The sequence below is a fragment of the Thamnophis elegans genome, chromosome 1 (assembly GCF_009769535.1).
Source record: "Thamnophis elegans isolate rThaEle1 chromosome 1, rThaEle1.pri, whole genome shotgun sequence".
Classification (NCBI taxonomy): domain Eukaryota; kingdom Metazoa; phylum Chordata; class Lepidosauria; order Squamata; family Colubridae; genus Thamnophis; species Thamnophis elegans.
Window position 1 is genome coordinate 173,665,875 of NC_045541.1, and position 18,205 is coordinate 173,684,079.

The 18,205-nt window shown below is 42.4% G+C and overlaps 1 protein-coding gene across 1 annotated transcript in view; it reads left to right on the plus strand.

The window, feature by feature from the left end:
* The window catches only part of CRLF1 (cytokine receptor like factor 1), a 58,558-nt gene that overhangs the window by 18,480 nt on the left and 21,873 nt on the right, over window positions 1-18,205 (plus strand). Inside the window, exons 2-3 of the mRNA XM_032225144.1 lie at window positions 13,076-13,357; window positions 17,367-17,496. Of these exons, the coding sequence (XP_032081035.1) occupies window positions 13,076-13,357; window positions 17,367-17,496 (412 nt within the window). The remainder of the gene's footprint in view (window positions 1-13,075; window positions 13,358-17,366; window positions 17,497-18,205) is intronic.

Consider the following 18,205-nt stretch of genomic DNA (forward strand, 5'->3'; position numbering starts at 1 on the left):
TATTACCCGGGGGAGGGCCTTCTCTGTGGCAGCTCTGGCCCTCTGGAATGAACTCCCCGCAGGGATTCGGACCCTCACCTCTCTCCAGGCCTTCCGAAAAGCCGTCAAAACCTGGCTTTGCCGGCAGGCCTGGGGGTGATGAGTTCCCTCCCCTCTTGACATGTATGGTTGTGCAACTGTTCGCTACTTTTATTATTTGTATTTTGTCTTTTATGTTCCCCTTTTCCCCCCCCCCGCCTTGAATTGTTCGCCGTCCTGAGTCCTCCCGGAGAAGGGCGACATAAAAATAATAAAATACAATACAATATACAATACAATACACGATTGAAATACAAGTACAGGAATTGGCTGCTCTGGGTTTGAGCGATCCTCTAGCGAAGATTCTGTGCGGTTCGGTGAACCCTCAAATCCCACTCCTGTCTGGGCCTGCCCATCCCACCCTTCCCTTCCCAGGAGTCTCCACGCCGCCCATTTTGGATGCTAGGTAGGTGCAGGGCCTGTGTGGAGGCTCGGGGAGTGCGAAAAACGGGCCTCCTGGAGGCTCTGGAAGGCCGGAAATTGGCCCGTTACCAGCCTCCAGGGAGCCTCCGGAGCCCGCAGAGAGCAAAAACGCCCTCCGCCCCGTGATGCAGGAGGCTGACGAGGCCACACCCACCATGGCCACGCCCACCCAGCAACTGGGCAGAGAACCTGTTGCTAAAATTTTTGAAGCCCACCCCTGTACAGGTAGCCCCTGACTTACCGCAGTTATATAGAGCCGAGGTGGCGCAGTGGTTAGGGTGCAGTACTGCAGGCCACTTCAGCTGACTGTTATCTGCAGTTCAGCGGTTCTAATCTCACCGGCTCAGGGTTGACTCAGCCTTCCATCCTTCCGAGGTGGGTGAAATGAGGAGCCAGACTGTGGGGGCGATATGCTGACTCTGTAAACCGCTTAGAGAGGGCTGAAAGCCCTATGAAGCGGTATATAAGTCTAACTGCTATTGCTATTGCTATAGTTCATTTTGTGAGCGTTCAAAGTCACAATGACGGCACTGAAAAAAAGTGACTTACAACCGTTCTTCAGAGTCACGACCTTTGCAGCCTCCCCATGATCATGTGATCAAAATTCAGATGCTTGGTAACTGCTTCATATTTATGACCGTTGGTGTGTCCTAAGGTCATGGGATCCCCTTTTGCGACCTCCTCGCAAGCAAAGTCAAGGGGGATGCCAGATTCGCTTCACAACCGGGGCAAGGAAGTGATACAATGGGGCGACACTCACTTAACAAATGCCTCACTTAACCACAGAAATTTGGGGTTCGATTGTGGTCGTAAGTTGAGGACTACCTGTGGGGGTAGTTCTTGACGTACAGCAATTCATTTGATCTTTCTTTATACTTTTCTCAGTATTAAAACCTCCACCAGGTCATTGCTGGGTCATTGCTTAATGCGTCCAAAGTGGGATAATTTAAGCCTAGTGGCTTGAAAACTTTTGGGTTGATCAATCAATGATCCAACGGTTTGTTTCCTTAGCCATCCATGACATTCTCAGGGCTCTTCTCTAATACCAAGAGCATCAATCCTCTTCTTATCCTGCTTCTAAGTCCAATTTTCATTTCCATGGATAGTCACTGCAGTTTGCACCATTCTGATCTTTGTAGCTGCAGACCCATCACAGCATCTGAATATAGGGAAGAGGAGAGGAGAGGAGAGAGTCGGAAGGGACCTTGGAGGTCTTCTAGTCCAATCCCCTGCTCAGGCAGGAAACCCTACACTACTTCAGACAAATGGCTATCCAACATCTTCTTAAAGACTTCCAGTGTTGGAGCATTCACAACTTCTGGAGGCCAGTTGTTCCACTGATTAATTGTTCTGTCAGGAAATTTCTCCTCAGTTCTCAGTTGCTTCTCTCCTTGATTGGTTTCCACCCATTGCTTCTTGTTCTACCCTCAGGTGCCTTGGAGAATAGCTGGACTCCCTCTTCTTTGTGGCAACCCCTGAGATATTGGAAGACTGCTATCATGTCTCCCCTAGTCCTTCTTTCTATTAAAGTAGACATACCCAGTTCCTGCAATCGTTCTTCATATGTTTTCGTCTCCAGTCCCCTAATCCTCTTTGTTGCTCTTCTCTGCACTCTTTCTAGAGTCTCAACATCTTTTGTAGTCCTTGACTTACAACTACAACGAAGCCCAAAATTCCCATTGCAAAACAAGACAGTTGTTAAGTGAAGTTGCCTCACTTTATGACCATTTTGAATCACAACAGCTGTTAAATTAGCAATTTGGTCGCTAAATTTCTCTTGATTAATAGCCAGCCCCACTTGATTGAATGGATGATGTATTAATTTTAATAATTGTATCTTTTTAAATTTTTTAAATGCTTTTATTTTTGCTTGTGAGCCGCCCAGAGTCCCAATGGGAGTGGGCGGCATACAAACTTTATTAAACTCAAACTCAAACTATTAAAACTTCACAATCCCAAACAGAATTGAGATTATCGCTGTTATCAGTTGAGAATCTGCAACTGAACTGTGGGCAAAGTTGAGAAAATTCAGCCTAAATATTTAGAATTTTCTAGGAAATCATTATGACTCTTTCATATAAATCCTTAGCAGTGGGTTTTTTTCTTCTTATCTTTCCCCTTTTCCCCTCCCCTGCTTTTGTATTTACTTTGTATTTTAAACTATTTTATAACTCAATAAAAACATTAAACATGAGAGTAAGGGAAAACATAATTTCAATCGTGACCCGTCAAAACCGCGGTAGACAAAACCGCGCTCGACGAAAGCGCGTACCTGACGTCATCAGCAGCGCAATGAAAAAAATTAAAAATAAATTAAATTGAAATTAAAATAAAATTAAAGCAAGCCGATTCACATAAAGGTAAGGGTTAGGGTTAGGGTTAGGTTAAGGGTTAGGTTAAGGGTTAGGGTTAGTTTAGGGTTACGTTAAGCGTTAGGGTTAGGTTTAGCGTTAGGTTAAGGGTTAGGTTTAGGGTTAGGTTTGGGGGGGTTAGGGTAAGGTTTTCGCTTTAATTTTAAATTTACCGCTCACAGCGCGATGTTTTCGTCGCGCTGTGATGACGTCACGTACGCGCTTTCGTCGAGCGCGCTTTTGTCTACCGCGGTTTTGTGGTGGAACCAATTTCAATCACTTTTTATCAAATTTTCGTGGCTAACTCCTCCTCCAGCTGCTTAAAGCATCCATAATGAGGAATCTAATAAAATCCAGCCTCTTGAAAACTTTCTGGCAACTTGTTAAGAGTAATTTAGTTTTCCAATGTCACTTAATACCTGGCCATTAAATATTGTTTTTTCTTCTTCTTAAAGCTATAAAATATATTGTCAGGCTTATCTGGAGGCATAAACATTCAATTTCTCAAGACTTGTTCTTGCTTTCTGCAATTCCGCCGTCTCTCCTTCTTCTTCCTTTTCTCTTCAACTTGAACTCTTTATGTCCTTCCCTTTCAAAATACGTGTTCTGCTCTGTATCTATATGGAATACGAAAAGTCCAGTTGCTTGGAGAGGGGAAGAAATGGCTTTTTTGGAACCCAATCAGCTGATTACAATCAGCTGTCTGTTCGGAAAAACCCAGTTTATGAAGTTTTGAGTGTCTGCTGTAAAGGGATCCTGTCTATACATCCATTTGGTTCTGGAGGGAGGCCAGCGCTAAACCCTGAAATTTGGTCTGCATTCATTACGTACAACCGGCAAACTTCGTGGTCTTTGGAAAGCAGACATCAACTTGACCTCCCCTCGATATGGTAATTGTTGGGTTGGATTTCATTATGTAGCAATTCTTCAGCTGGTTCCACCACCCAGAACACCCCTTTTTCCATGAGATGTTTTTGGGCATTTCCCAGGACTGTATATAAAAATGTTTGGCTCTGAAATAAATCATTGTGTTTTAGAGACAATAGCCAGAAAGAGGAGAACTTAATTCTCTTTTGTCTTTTGCCTGGGACTAAATGGGCAGCCGAGTGAGTAATTTAAGAAGGAAATAGGGATGGCGTATGGAATTTGTCTTCTTCTCTTTCATATTTAACTAATTTCTGGATTTAAAAAATAGAATAGAATAACAGAGTTGGAAGGGACCTTGGAGGTCTTCTAGTCCAACCCCCTGCTTAGGTAGGGAACCCTATACCACTTCAGACAAATGGCTATCCAATCTCTTTTTAAAGACTTCCAGAGTTGGAGCATTCACAACTTCTGGAGGCAAGTTGTTCCACTGATTAATGTCAAGAAATTTCTCCTCAGTTCTAAGTTGCTTCTGTCCTTGATTAGTTTCCACCCATTGCTTCTTGTCCTACCCTCAGGTGTTTTCGAGAATAGTTTGACTCTCTCTTCTTTGTGGCAGCCCCTGAGATATTGGAAGACTGATATCATGTCTCCCCTAGTCCTTCTTTCCATTAAACTAGACATACCCAGTTCCTGCAACTGTTCTTCATGTATTTTAGTCTCCAGTCCCCTAATCATCTTTGTTGCTCTTCTCTGCACTCTTTCTAGAGTCTCCACATCTTTTTTACATCGTGGCGACCAAAACTGGATGCAGTATTCCAAGTGTGGCCTTACCAAGGCATTATAAAGTGCATTCTAACCCAGGAAATCTCTCCTCAGTTCTAAGTTGCTTCTCTCCTTGATTAGTTTCCACCCATTGCTTCTTGTCCTACCCTCAGGTGGTTTGGAGAATAGCTTGACTCCCTCTTCTTTGTGGCACCCCTTGAGATGTTGGAACACTGCAAACGTCTAGCTTCATGAGATTTGCTGAATGTAACCAACTTGTTTCTCATCTTCTGCCACTTTCAGATGTGTAGACTTTAGTTCCCAGAATTCCCTAGCCAGCATGCTTGGGCTTTCCCAGCCATGGTTGGGGGGGGGGGGCAGAGGATGATGACTGAAGCCTTCTGGGTGTTGAAGTATCCCCTTTTCCCCTTTTGGGAGCCGCCCTGAGTCCCTCCCGGAGAAGGGCGGCATACAAATAAACTAAATCTTAATCTTAATCTTAAATCCACACATTTTCAAGTCGCCATGGTTGAGAAGTAGAAGGCTGGCCTACTTGGCGCTGTCTTTTGAAAGATAGCAGAAACTGTTCTCTGATGAGAGGGGTGGGGGAGTGTTTTTAGTAGATAGTTCTTTATATTATTTATTGCATTTCTGATTTGATTTAGGAATCATAAATGTGAAAATGGCAGCAACAATGGTGCAGATCCCTTCTTCAGATCCATTCTTCACTTCTTCTTTTTTTACTCGCTATGTGGCTTCCCCGCACAGATACACTTAATAATACGAGGACATAAATACAAGTCGTACTTGCCTCTTGTAACGTTAAACTGCCTCGAGGGAAAACTCTATGGAATCAATACTAGATTACATTTCCCGGCTACTTTTAACAGACCAAACAATTAATTTAGCTCCTGTCCTTTGCCTGAGCGAGATCAGATGTTTGGGGTTGGATTCTGATTCCTTTCAATTGAAGGATGGAAGGATGAAGGGAGGGAGGAATGGATGCAGGGATCCATTGCAACAACTCTGGATGTATTTCTACAGCTAGAAGTAAGGAGAAATTTTCTGGCAATAATTAATCAACGGAATAGCTTGCGTTGTAGATGCTCCATCCCTGGTGCTTTTCAAAAATAGACTCCACAATCATTTGACTGTGTTGGAAGAAAAATGTCAATCTGGGTTCAGTTCCAAGTGGGGAGAAAGACGCTGGAAACATGGTGGCTGTTTGGAAAGATGGTTTTAATGGTGGACAGGATCACATGCCTTGAAGATGTTGGGTGAAGGGGGAAAAAGGGGGAGAGATGCTGAGAGTGCCTGAGTTTTATACCCTCTCTGGGCTTTTGAATTTGAGCTTGCATTCTGATTGGTCGTCGGACTCCCATGGGGCCATGCAGGGGCAACTCTGTAGGCTGTTCTGAGTCCCAGGCTTGGTTGAGTCTTGCTGGGTGATGTAATCTTCCCAGGTGCCATGTGGTGAGATGGGTAGAGGGCTAATCCTACCTTCGTTGGATCTTGGGTGAGAGCATTTGCCTATGAATAGACCTCTTTATCTCCTAAGTGTGGACATCTGCTGTGGGCTACTGAGGATGCTGGGGGCTATTAAGAATGAGTCTGCTTGCTGCCTAAAAACATGTTTCTCCATTTCTCATCCAGGGAAATATAATATTCTGCCTTTTTAATATTTCCTATAATATTTCATTTTTTCTAGGTGAGGGCTGGGTGCTACCTTCCTACAACTGTGCCGTATAAGACTATCAGAGATCCCTTCCAACCCTATAATTTTATGAGGTGGTAGTCAAGGAGATAAACTAGGTCTTGGCTCAAGTCCATCTTTAACCGTAGAATCTCCCTGTGTAATTCTGAACTACTCATAGTTTTCTAGGGTCATCTGCTTCAACCAGCTGGTTGTTATCACTGAGCTTCATCACTGGAAGCTTTCAAGAAGAGACTGGACTGCCATCTGTCACAAATGGTATATAGGGTCTCCCACTTGGGCGGGGGTGGGGGATTAGACTAGACTAGAATAGAATAATAGAGCTGGAAGGGACCTTGGAAGTCTTCTAGTCCAACCCCCTGCTTAGGCAGGAACCCCTACAGCATTTCAGACAAATGGTTATCCAAAATCTTAAAAATTTCCAGTGTTGGAGCATTCACAACTTTTGGAGGCAAGTTGTTCCACCCTATAATTGTTCTAACTGTCAGGAAATTCCTCTTTAGTTCTAGGTTTCTTCTCTCCTTTATTAGTTTCCACCCATTGCTTCTTGTTCTGCCCTCAGGTGCCTTGGAGAATAGCTTGACTTGGAGAATAGCTTGACTCCCTCTTCTTTGTGGCAGCCCCTGAGATATTGGAAGACTGCTATCATGTCTCCCCTAGTCCTTCTTTTCATTAAATTAGACATACCCAGTTCCTGCAACCGTTCTTCATATGTTTAAGCCGTCAGTCAACTAGATCAGTGGTCTCCAACCTTGGCAACTTTAAGACTTGTGGACTTCAACTCCCAGAATTCCTCAGCCAGCAAAGCAAAGTCCACAAGCAAAGCTGGCTGAGGAACTCTGGGAGTTGAAGTCCACAGGTCTTAAAGTTGCCAAGGTTGGAGACCACTGAACTAGATGACCTACAAGGAAGGTCCCTTCAAACTTCTATTCTATTCTATTCTATTCTATTCTATTCTATTCTATTCTATTCTTTTCTATTCTGTTAATCTGTAATCTGTTAGGGTTAGGCTTACTGCCTTTCGGAAACCCTACAATGGAAGTAGTAGAGCCCAAATGACATGGTAATGTCTGAAAGTGCACCCCCCACCCCCACCCCGTGGAAAAAAGAGTGTTTGGAGTGACACCTAGTGGTGGTTGTCCAAAGAAAACCGGCATCACAGAGAGGTTGTAGAAGTTGATTACTAATTTACAGCCTCCATAAAGCTTGGTTGGAGAAGGAATCCGGATAGATCCATCGCATGTTCATTTTTAAGGATCCTAAATCCAATGTCGCTGGGAAAATGATGAGCTGCATTTATTTATTTATTTATTTATTTATTTATTTATTTATTTATTTATTTATTTATTTATATTTTATTATTTTATTTTATTTTATTATATTATTATATTATTATATTATTTTATTATTTTATTATTTTATTATTTTATTATTTTATTATTTTATTATTTTATTATTTTATTATTTTATTATTTTATTATTTTATTATTTTATTATTTTATTATTTTATTATTTTATTATTTTATTATTTTATTATTTTATTATTTTATTATTTATTATTTTATTATTTTATTATTTTATTATTTTATATTTTATTATTTTATTATTTTATTATTTTATTATTTATTATTTTATTATTTTATTATTTTATTATTTATATTTATTATTTTATTATTTTATTATTTTATTATTTTATTTTATTATTTTATTTTATTGTTTTATTATTTTATTATTATTTTATTATTTTATTATTTTATTTATTTTATTTATTTTATTTATTTTATTTATTTTATTTATTTATTTATTATTTTATTATTTTATTTTATTTTATTTTATTTTATTTATATTTTATTTATTATTTTATTTTATTTTATTATTTATTTTATTTTATTTTATTTTATTTTATTTATTTTATTTTATTATATTATTTTATTTTATTTTATTTTATTTTATTTTATTTTATTTTATTTTATTTTATTATTTTATTTTATTTTATTTTATTTTATTTTATTTTATTTTATTATTTTATTTTATTTATTTTATTATTTTATTTTATTTTATTTTATTTATTTTATTGACACTTTGTTGGTCATCATTTAAGGCAGGGATCACCAACCTTGGCAACTTTAAGAACTTGTGGATTTCATGGCTGGCTGGGGAAATTCGGGAGCTGAAGTCCACAAGTTCTTAAAGTTGCCAAGGTTGGACACCTCTGATTTAAGGGAAAGGCAACAGGGTCATGGATTGTTAACCTCCTAAAATAAGAAGCAACCTAGAGCTAAGAAGAGATTTCCTGACAGTGAAAACAATTAACCGGTCGAACAACTAGTGTCCAGAAGTTGTGAATTCTCCAACACTGGACATTTTTAAGAAGAGATTAGACAAACGTTTGTCTGAAATGGTATAGGGTTTCCTGCCTGAGCAGAGGGTTGGACTAGAAGACCTCCAAGGTCCCTTCCAATTCTGCTATTCTATTCTATTCTATTCTATTCTATGATCAAAATTCAGATCTGTTTCATATTATTTATGACAGTTGAAGTGTCCTGGGGACATTTTTACACCTTCTGACAAGCAAAGTCAATGGGGGAGCCAGATTCACTTAACAACCGTGTTACTAACTTAACAACTGCTGTTAATTACTTAATCACCGGAATTGATAGAAGTTGCTGGGGAATTCTGGGAATTGAAGTCCACCCATCATGCTGTCTGGGGAATTCTGGGAATTGAAGTCCACGCATCTTAAAACTCCAAGGTTAAAAAAAATACCGGTTTACTAGCCCAACATTAGGGCATCTGTGAGCAGGTAGTGAGTCAACAAAATGATTATTTAGCTTTTAAAGACTATATTAGAAGGGGATTTCCCCATGAGATACCTTCAGTCCAAGGCTGGCCAAAAGACATTTGTGCATGATAAACTTGTTAGTTTTTACGGTATGCAAACCTCAAGATCAACTCATGGCCGAGATGATCCAATCGCTTCATGCAAAACTTCATTGAGTATATCATTTCGGCACAGATGGGGGCAAAACCAGATTTAACTAATTCTCGTGCAAACCCATATAATTAAAGTACAGATTCTCCTTCTCCCTGTTAGACCAGGCCACATTGTCCAATTGGGTCTCATTGTATTGTTATGAGAAAAAGTCTTTAGCTCTGACAAACACCTGCCGAAGTGTCCTTGATTCTCACGGCTGTCTTCTTGATGTCTGGATCCTACATTCCATCTCCCCTTTCTCTCCCCGCTGGTTTGTTGGCAAGCTGAGAAGTGATAATGGTTGCAACAGCAAAAGCGCACTTAGAAACTTGACAGCAATTTTACAATATCTGGGTTTCCAGGATTCTCCACCTAGCCTTGCTCTGTTGATCTGGAGCAGGGCTGTCAAACTCAATTTCATTGAGGGGCCACATCAGGGCTGTGGTTGACCTGGGGGGGGGCATGTGGGTGTGGCCAGCTTGACGCCACTCCGCAAACTGCTGGCATGTTTCCTCTTCTCATTGGGTAGACGGGGGCGAAGAGTAGACCAAGCCAAAGCAACATAGGATGGCCCCTAACATTTTCCACAATGGCCCCATGGGCCGGATCTGACCACATCGCGGGCCGAATCCGGCCCACGGGCCTTGCATTCGTCATCCATGATCTGGAGCTTAATAGCTGCATGTTTTATTGAGCAACTGCAGAGACTGACTTAACAACCGTGGCAAAAAAAGGTTGTAAAATCAGGCATGATTCATTTCACAACTGCCTTGCTTAGAGCATTAGAAATTCTAGTACCAATTGTGGTTGTAAATTGTGGTTTCACTTGTAATACCAGCCAGCTGAGATTTAGTATGAACCCAGTTTTTTTTGTCGTTTGGCTGCCAAAAAGTAAGTGCGGAGGACCACTGTATATTTCTCATATCAGCTGTATGAACAGTGGCTTCTCTTGAACTTGGATGTGTAATCAGTGTTTTGGGGTCACTTTCCCCCATCTGTCCTCTTGCTATCTGTGCCCCCCTTCTCTATGAGAATAGAGCAACTTTTCAAGCTGTATTTCCTGGACTAGAATCAGTGATGGGTTTAAATTTTTTTTACAATCTCTTAGGTGTGGTGTGGCCTGCTTTATGGGAGTGCTTGCCGGCCATGTGACTGGGTGGGCGTGGCTTAGCAGTCATAGTGATGGGGTGGGCGTGGCCAACTTGTAAAATGTGGTGAAACTCACTTAACAACGCTCTTGCTTAGCAACCAAAATGTTGGCTCAGAAACTCTGGCATTTGAAGCGTGCAAGTCTTAAAGCTGTCAAGTTACAAGACCCTTGCACCCCTAACCCTTTAGAAAAAAAACCCCTCAGGGGTGTTCAAACTTGACAGCTTTAAGACTTGTGGACTTCAACTCCCCGAATTCCTCCTCCAGTCATGTTGGCCCAGGAACTCTGGCATTGAAGTGTGCAAGTCTTAAAGCTGTCAAGTTACAAGACCTTTGCACCCCTAACCCTTTAGGGGAAAAAAGCCCAGGGGTGTTCAAACTTGACAGCTTTAAGACTTGTGGACTTCAACTCCCAGAATTCCTCCTCTCATTCTTCATCTTGATGATGTGCGGACGGGCGGGGGGAGGGAGCTGGAACCGGTTCTAAACAGCACTATAGATTTGTGGAACCTCTTCTACTGAAGAGGCTAGAACTGGCAGGAACCCACCCCTGACTAGAATCCTCTAAAAATGACACCAATATCACGCTTTGGCTTCTCAGATACCTTTAATTATTACTACATTATTACTACATTTACAAATAGCCTCTGTATGAATTAAAATAGTTAGTAACTAGAAGATCTCCAAGGTCCCTTCCAACACTGTTATTCTATTCTATTCTATTTCTATTCTGTTCTAACTGTCCTAGCATATTGATGTAAAATAGGTGTTTATGAAAAGACAGAACTATAACAAATGGACACAAACATGCAGAAAGGCACAGGCAGTCCTCAACTTATGACACATTTGGAACTGGAGCTTCTGTTGCTAAGCACTGTAGTTGTTAAGTGAGCTGCATTGAATTTTACAGTCATTTTTGCCATGGTCATTAAGTGAATTGCAGTGGTTAAGCGAATCCAGCTTCTCCCATTGACTTTGCTTGTTGGAAGCCGGCCTGGAGGTCACAAATGGAAATCACATGATCCTGCAATCATCATATATGCACATGCTGGTTGACATGCAGCTGAATTGGGATCAGAGCCGAGGTGGCGCAGTGGTTAAATGCAGCACTGCAGGCTATTTCAGCTGATTGCAGTTCTGCAGTTCGGCTGTTCAAATCTCACCGGCTCAGGGTTGACTCAGCCTTCCATCCTTCCGAGGTGGGTAAAATGAGGACCCGGATTGTTGTTGGGGGCGATATGCTGACTCTGTAAACCGCTTAGAGAGGGCTGAAAGCCCTATGAAGCGGTATATAAGTCTAACTGCTATTGCTATTGCTATGTGACTGCAGGGTGACTGCAAAGTTCATGTGATGATTGGTTGCATGTTTTCAGTGCTGTTGAAGTTTTGAACTGTTAAATGAACGGTCGTAAATTGGGGACCACCTGTATTTGGAAAGAATGTACTCTATGAAGCAAACAAAAGAAATGTACATCTAGGCATGGCTAGAATGGTTGGGATCAGGCTGCATGCAAATTTAATGTTGATTGATAGTCCTTAATTGATAAATTTGGTGTAGAGGTTAAGGCACCAAGCTAGAAAATGTGAGACTGTGAGTTCTAGTCCCGCCATAGGCATGAAAGCCAGGTGGGTGACTTTGGGCCAATCACCAGGAGACTGTGAGTTCTAGTCCCGCCATAGGCATGAAAGCCAGCTGGGTGACTTTGGGCCAATCACCAGAAGACTGTGAGTTCTAGTCCCATCATAGGCATGAAAGCCAGTTGGGTGACTTTGAACCAATCACCAGGAGACGTGAGTTCTAGTCCCGCCATAGGCATGAAAGCCAGCTGGGTGACTTTGGGCCAATCACCAGAAGACTGTGAGTTCTAGTCCCGCCATAGGCATGAAAGCCAGCTGGGTGACTTTGGGCCAATCACCAGAAGACTGTGAGTTCTAGTCCCATCATAGGCATGAAAGCCAACTGGGTGACTTTGAACTAATCACCAGGAGACGTGAGTTCTAGTCCCGCCATAGGCATGAAAGCCAACTGGGTGACTTTGAACCAATCACCAGGAGACGTGAGTTCTAGTCCCGCCATAGGCATGAAAGCCAGGTGGGTGACTTTGAGCCAATCGCCAGAAGACTGTGAGTTCTAGTCCCGCCATACGCATGAAAGCCAACTGGGTGACTTTGAACTAATCGCCAGGAGACTGTGAGTTCTAGTCCCGCCATAGGCATGAAAGCCAACTGGGTGACTTTGAACCAATCACCAGGAGACGTGAGTTCTAGTCCCATCATAGGCATGAAAGCCAACTGGGTGACTTTGAACTAATCACCAGGAGACTGTGAGTTCTAGTCCCGCCATAGGCATGAAAGCCAGCTGGGTGACTTTGGGCCAATCACCAGGCGATAGTGAGTTCTAGTCCCACCATAGGCATGAAAGCTGGCTCGGTGACTTTGGGCCAGTCTCTCTCCCTTAGCTGAACCTACCTCACAGGGTTGCTGTGGAGAAAATAGGCGGAGGAAGGTGTGTTGAATATATTCATCTCCTTGATTTTATTTTTAAAAATAATAAAGGTGGAATACAAGTAAATAAACACATAATACAAATATATTTCCTATTAACTATTGTAAAAAGAAGGGCTGCTAATGCTATTTCTGATCGCCAAGTGGCATAACCTCTCACCTTCAGGGTTATTTTTGGATGCCCCCCTCAAGGAACCAACCAACCAACAACCAGAGATTGACCTGATCTTTTCTTTTTCCCTTTCGCTGCAGACCCAGCCATCATAGCTCCCCAAGACGCCACCCTCCACATTGGTGCTTCGTTCACGGCCAACTGTTCCGTCACGCCCAATTCAGGCCTGAAGGCCGAGGACCTTTATTGGACCCTGAATGGCCGAAAGCTCCCAGCCGAGACCTACAAGGTCCTGGGGGCCACCGCCCTCAGCGTCACCCTCACCCAGCTGAACGGATCGCGCCAGCAGTCAGGGGATAACCTGGTGTGCCACAGCAAGGAAGGCGGAAGCATCTTGGCTGGGTCGTGTCTCTATGTAGGACGTACGTTGGAGGCTTTGTTGGGTGGATTTCCTACCCCCGCCGCCCATTCTCTGGCTCAGACCATAGGCAGTCCTCAACTTATGACCATGACCCCAAAGGTGCTTTTTAAAAAACAAAGCAACTGTGGGACAACCATGACTCGGCTGACTGAGAATCTCCATAGACATTTCTGACCACAGCTGAACCCCAAATTTCCATTACTAAATGAGACAGTTGTTAAAGTGAATTTTGGCTCATCTTACGACCTTTCTAAGGTGGCTCAGTGGCTACGATGCTGAGTTTGTCGATCAGAAAGTTCGGCGGTTCGAATCCCTAGCGCCGCATAACGGAGTGAGCTCCCGTTACTTGTCCCAGCTTCTGCCAACCTAGCAGTTCGAAAGCACGTGAAAAATGCAAGTAGAAAAATAGGAACCACCTTTGGTGGGAAGGTAACAGCGTTCCGTGCGCCTTCGGCGTTTAGTCATGCCGGCCACAGGACCACGGAGACGTTTTCGGAGAGCGCTGGCTCCTCGGGTTTGAAACGGAAATGAGCACCGCCCCCTAGAGTCGGGAACGACTAGCACGCATGTGCGAGGGGAATCTTTTCCTATGATCTTTCTTGCCACAATTGTTGAATGAATCTCTGCAGTTGTTATATTAGCCGCACAGTGAATGTGGCTTCCCCATTGATTTTCCCCTGTCAAAAGTTGGCAAAAGATGATCACGTGACTCCTGGACACTGCAACCATCATAAGTATGAGCCAGTTGCTAAGTGTCCAAATTTTGATTATGAGGCTACGGGGGTGCTGCAACGACGGTGAATGTGAAAACTGATCACATAAGCTGCTTTTTTTCAGTGCCATTGAAACTTTGAATGGCCACTGAACGCATGGCTGTAAGTCGAGGACAGTGGTGGGATTCAGCCAGTTCACACCACTTCGGGAGAACCGGTTGAACTGGTTGTTGGAAGAAATCATTAGATCGAGAACCGGTTGTTAAATTATTTGAATCCCACCACTGGTGGAAAACTACCTATATAAATGCCAAAGAGAGCTGCAGTGAATATAGACTGGGGGGGGGGGGGGGGGGGGGGATCACGATTCGCTTTTCTTTAGATGGTGAGCTAGAAGCTTCGACCAGGTTAAAATTGGCTTTATTCATTTATTCATTCATTCATTCATTCATTTATTTGCAGGTAGTCCTCGACTTACAACAGTTCATTTAGTGACCGTTCAAAGTTGCAAGGGCACTGAAAAAAGTAACTTATGGCCATTTCTCAAACTTACAGCCTTTGCAGCCTCCTTCCGATCCTGTGATCCAAATGTAGATGCTTGGCAACTGGTTCATACTTAGGACCGTGGCAGTGTCCCAAGGTCACGTGATCCCCTTTTGCTATCTTTGGACAAGCAGAATCAATGCGGGAAGACAGATTCACTTAACAACCGTGTGACTAACTGACCAACTCCAAATAATTCACTTAACAACTACAATACAATGCAATGCAATGCAATGCAATGCAATACAATACAATACAATACAATACAATACAATACAATACAATACAATACAATACAATACAATACAATACAATACAATACAATACAATACAATACAATAGCAGAGTTGGAAAGGACCTTGGAGGTCTTCTAGTCCAACTCCCTGCCTAGGCAGGAAACCCTATACCGTTTCAGACAAATGGCTATCCAACATCTTCTTAAAAGACTTCCAGTGTTGGAGCATTCACAACTTCTGAGGGAAGCTGTTCCACTGATTAATTGTTCTAACTGTCAGGAAATTTCTCCTCAGCTCTAAGTTGCTTCTCTCCTTGATTAGTTTCCACCCATTGCTTCTTGTTCTGCCCTCAGGTGCCTTGGAGAATAGTTTGACTCCCTCTTCTTTGTGGCAACCCCTGAGAAATTGAAACACGGCTATCATATCTCCCTTAGTCCTTCTTTTCATTAAACTAGACATCCCCAGTTCCTGCAACCGTTCTTCATATGTTTTAGCCTCCAGTCCCCTGATCCTCTTTGTTGCTCTTCTCTGCACTCTTTCTAGAGTCTCCACATCTTTTCTACATCATGGCGACCAAAACTGAATGCCATATTCCAAGTGTGGCCTTACCAAGGCCTTATAAAGTGATATTAATACTTCACATGAACTGTGGCAAGAAAGGTTGCAAAATGGGACAAAACAAGGGATGAAATTCAGCAGGTTATGACAGGTTCCGGAGAACCAGTAGCGGAAATTTTGAGTAGTTTGGAGAACCGGCAAATACCATCTCTGGCTGGCCCCAGAGTGGGGAGGGAATGGAGATTTTGCAGTATCCTTCCCCTGCCACGCCCACCAAGCAACGCCCACAGAACTGATAGTAAAAAAATTGAATTTCATCACTGGGCAAAATTCACTTAAATGGTTCATTTAAAAACAGAAATGTTGGACTCAATTGCAGTCATAAGTTGAGGACCACCTCTATCTATCTATCTATCTATCTATCTATCTATCTATCTATCTATCTATCTATCTATCTATCTATCTATCATCTATCTATCATCTGTCTGTCTATCATCTATCTATCTATCTATCTATCTATCTATCTATCTATCTATCTATCTATCATCTATCTATCATCTGTCTGTCTGTCTATCATCTATCATCTATCTATCTATCTATCTATCTATCTATCTATCTATCTATCTATCTATCTATCTATCATCTATCTATCTATGAATGAATGAATGAATGAATGAATGAATGAATGAATGAATGAATGAAAATTTTGTATGGCCGCTCAACTCACTTTTAGTGATTCTGTCATTCTTACAATGATAAAATCCAATAGTCACTCAAATAATCCATCTGCAGGGCTCCATCCCATTCTGGGTTCCTGGGGCCCATTTAGCGTTTTGGGGGTTGTTGTTTTGGCTTTCCAGCGTCTTCTCTGAAACCTTGAAGCGCGATACAAGAAGGTTTCTGCTCTTGACTGTTGCTCTCAAAGAGAAAAAGATGCCATTTGAACCATGACAGATGTCTAAATCAGTAGTCTGAATTTTTATCATCACAGGGCTATTTTTAAAGATTTGGTTTCGGAAGGATGGAAACTCCTGCTGGCTTGTTGTCACGCAGAGGGCAACTGCAGGCCATGGTTTAAAATTTCTCACCAGTGCCAAAGGAGAAAGAGGCGCTGCTGTTTTGAAAAGCTCTCCTTTTACTATTTCGTATCCATCGGCCTTTGTGCTTCCCTGTAAACAGCAGAGTCTGTTTACCAATATAGAAAGACAGTCCTCAACCTACAACCACCATTGGAACCTGAATCTCCCTGGTGGTTAAGTGAGTTGTGCCAGATTCTATTTAGCTTTTTTGCTATGGTTGTTAAGTGAATCACTGCAGTTCTTTAAGTGAATGTTGTTAAACAAATCCAGCTTCCCGCATTGACTTCACTTGTCAGAAGCCAGCTAGTACACAGAACTACTGCAACCACTGAGTAACCACTGAGTAACCACTGAGTAACCACTGAGTAACCACTGAGTAACCACTGAGTAACCACTGAGCTGCAGGGACACAGTGGTTAGAGTGCAGTACTGCAGGCTACCTCTGCTTGCCAGCTGCCACCAGCTTGGCAGATTGAATCTCATTAGGCTCAAGGTTGACTCAGCCTTCCATCCCTCTGAGGTCGGTAAAATGAGGACCCAGATTATTGGGGGCAATACACTGACTCTGTAAACTGCTTAGAGAGGGGCTGTAAAGCACTGTAAAGCGGTATATAAGTCTAAGTGCTGTTGCTAAGTGCTAAAAGGTGATCACATGATCCCTGGGATGCTGTAACTACCATAAATAATGCCACTTGCCAAGTGCCCTAATTTTGATCACCTGACCGTGGAGATGCTATGATGGTCATAAGTGTGAGGCACACCTATAAGTCACTTTTTTTCAAGTGTCATTGTAACTTCAAATTGTTGCTAAACTGTTGTGAATCAAAGCCACCTGTATATACCTGAGTATAGAGCCCTATGAATTTATTTATATTTTTCAGTGCCTCCTGAAAAGCCAACCAACATTTCTTGCTGGTCCAAGAATTTGAAAGACCTCACCTGCAGATGGGTACCTGGGTCAGAAGGCGAGACACACCTGCATACCAATTATTCCCTGAAATATAAGCTGAGGTAGGCATGGGCATAGAAGGGGTGATAAGTTGGTGATTTGCCCTTTAAAATGAGCCGCGGTGGCGCAGTGGTTAGAGTCCAGTACTGCAGGCTACTTCTGCTGGCTGCCTGCAATTTGGCAGTTCAATTCTCACCAGGCTCAAGGTTGACTCAGCCTTCCATCCTTCTGAGGTGGGTAAAACGAGGACCCAGAGTGATGGGGGCAATAGGCTGACTCTGTAAAACCGCTTAGAGGGGGCTGTAAAAGCACTGTGAAGCGGTATATAAGTAATTACTATTGCTATTGCTATTACCATGTTTTCCCAAAAATAAGACAGGGCCTTATTTTCTTTTGACCCATGAAATAAGCCCTTGGCCTTATTTTGGGTCTTATTATTTTTGAGGTGCAGGAGGCAGCAAGCGTGGTCAACTCATGGCTGCTGCTGTGTTGCAATATTTTCGGGGAGGGATTATTTTCGGAGGGGGGGCTTATTTTAACGCACCGGGGAAGTGTTAGTTTTAGGGAAACAGGTTGAAGAAAAGACACAGAATGAGATGGACTTTTGTAGTCTTATTGAATTTCAGACAATTCTTCCTGACCTGGTATCAGTCAAAACAGGATTGTGATCTCTATGCTGGCTGGGGAATTCTGGGAGTTGAAGCCCACATATCTTAGCATTGACGAGGTTGAGAAGTAGTGATTTAGGGCAGGGGTCCCCCAACCCATGGT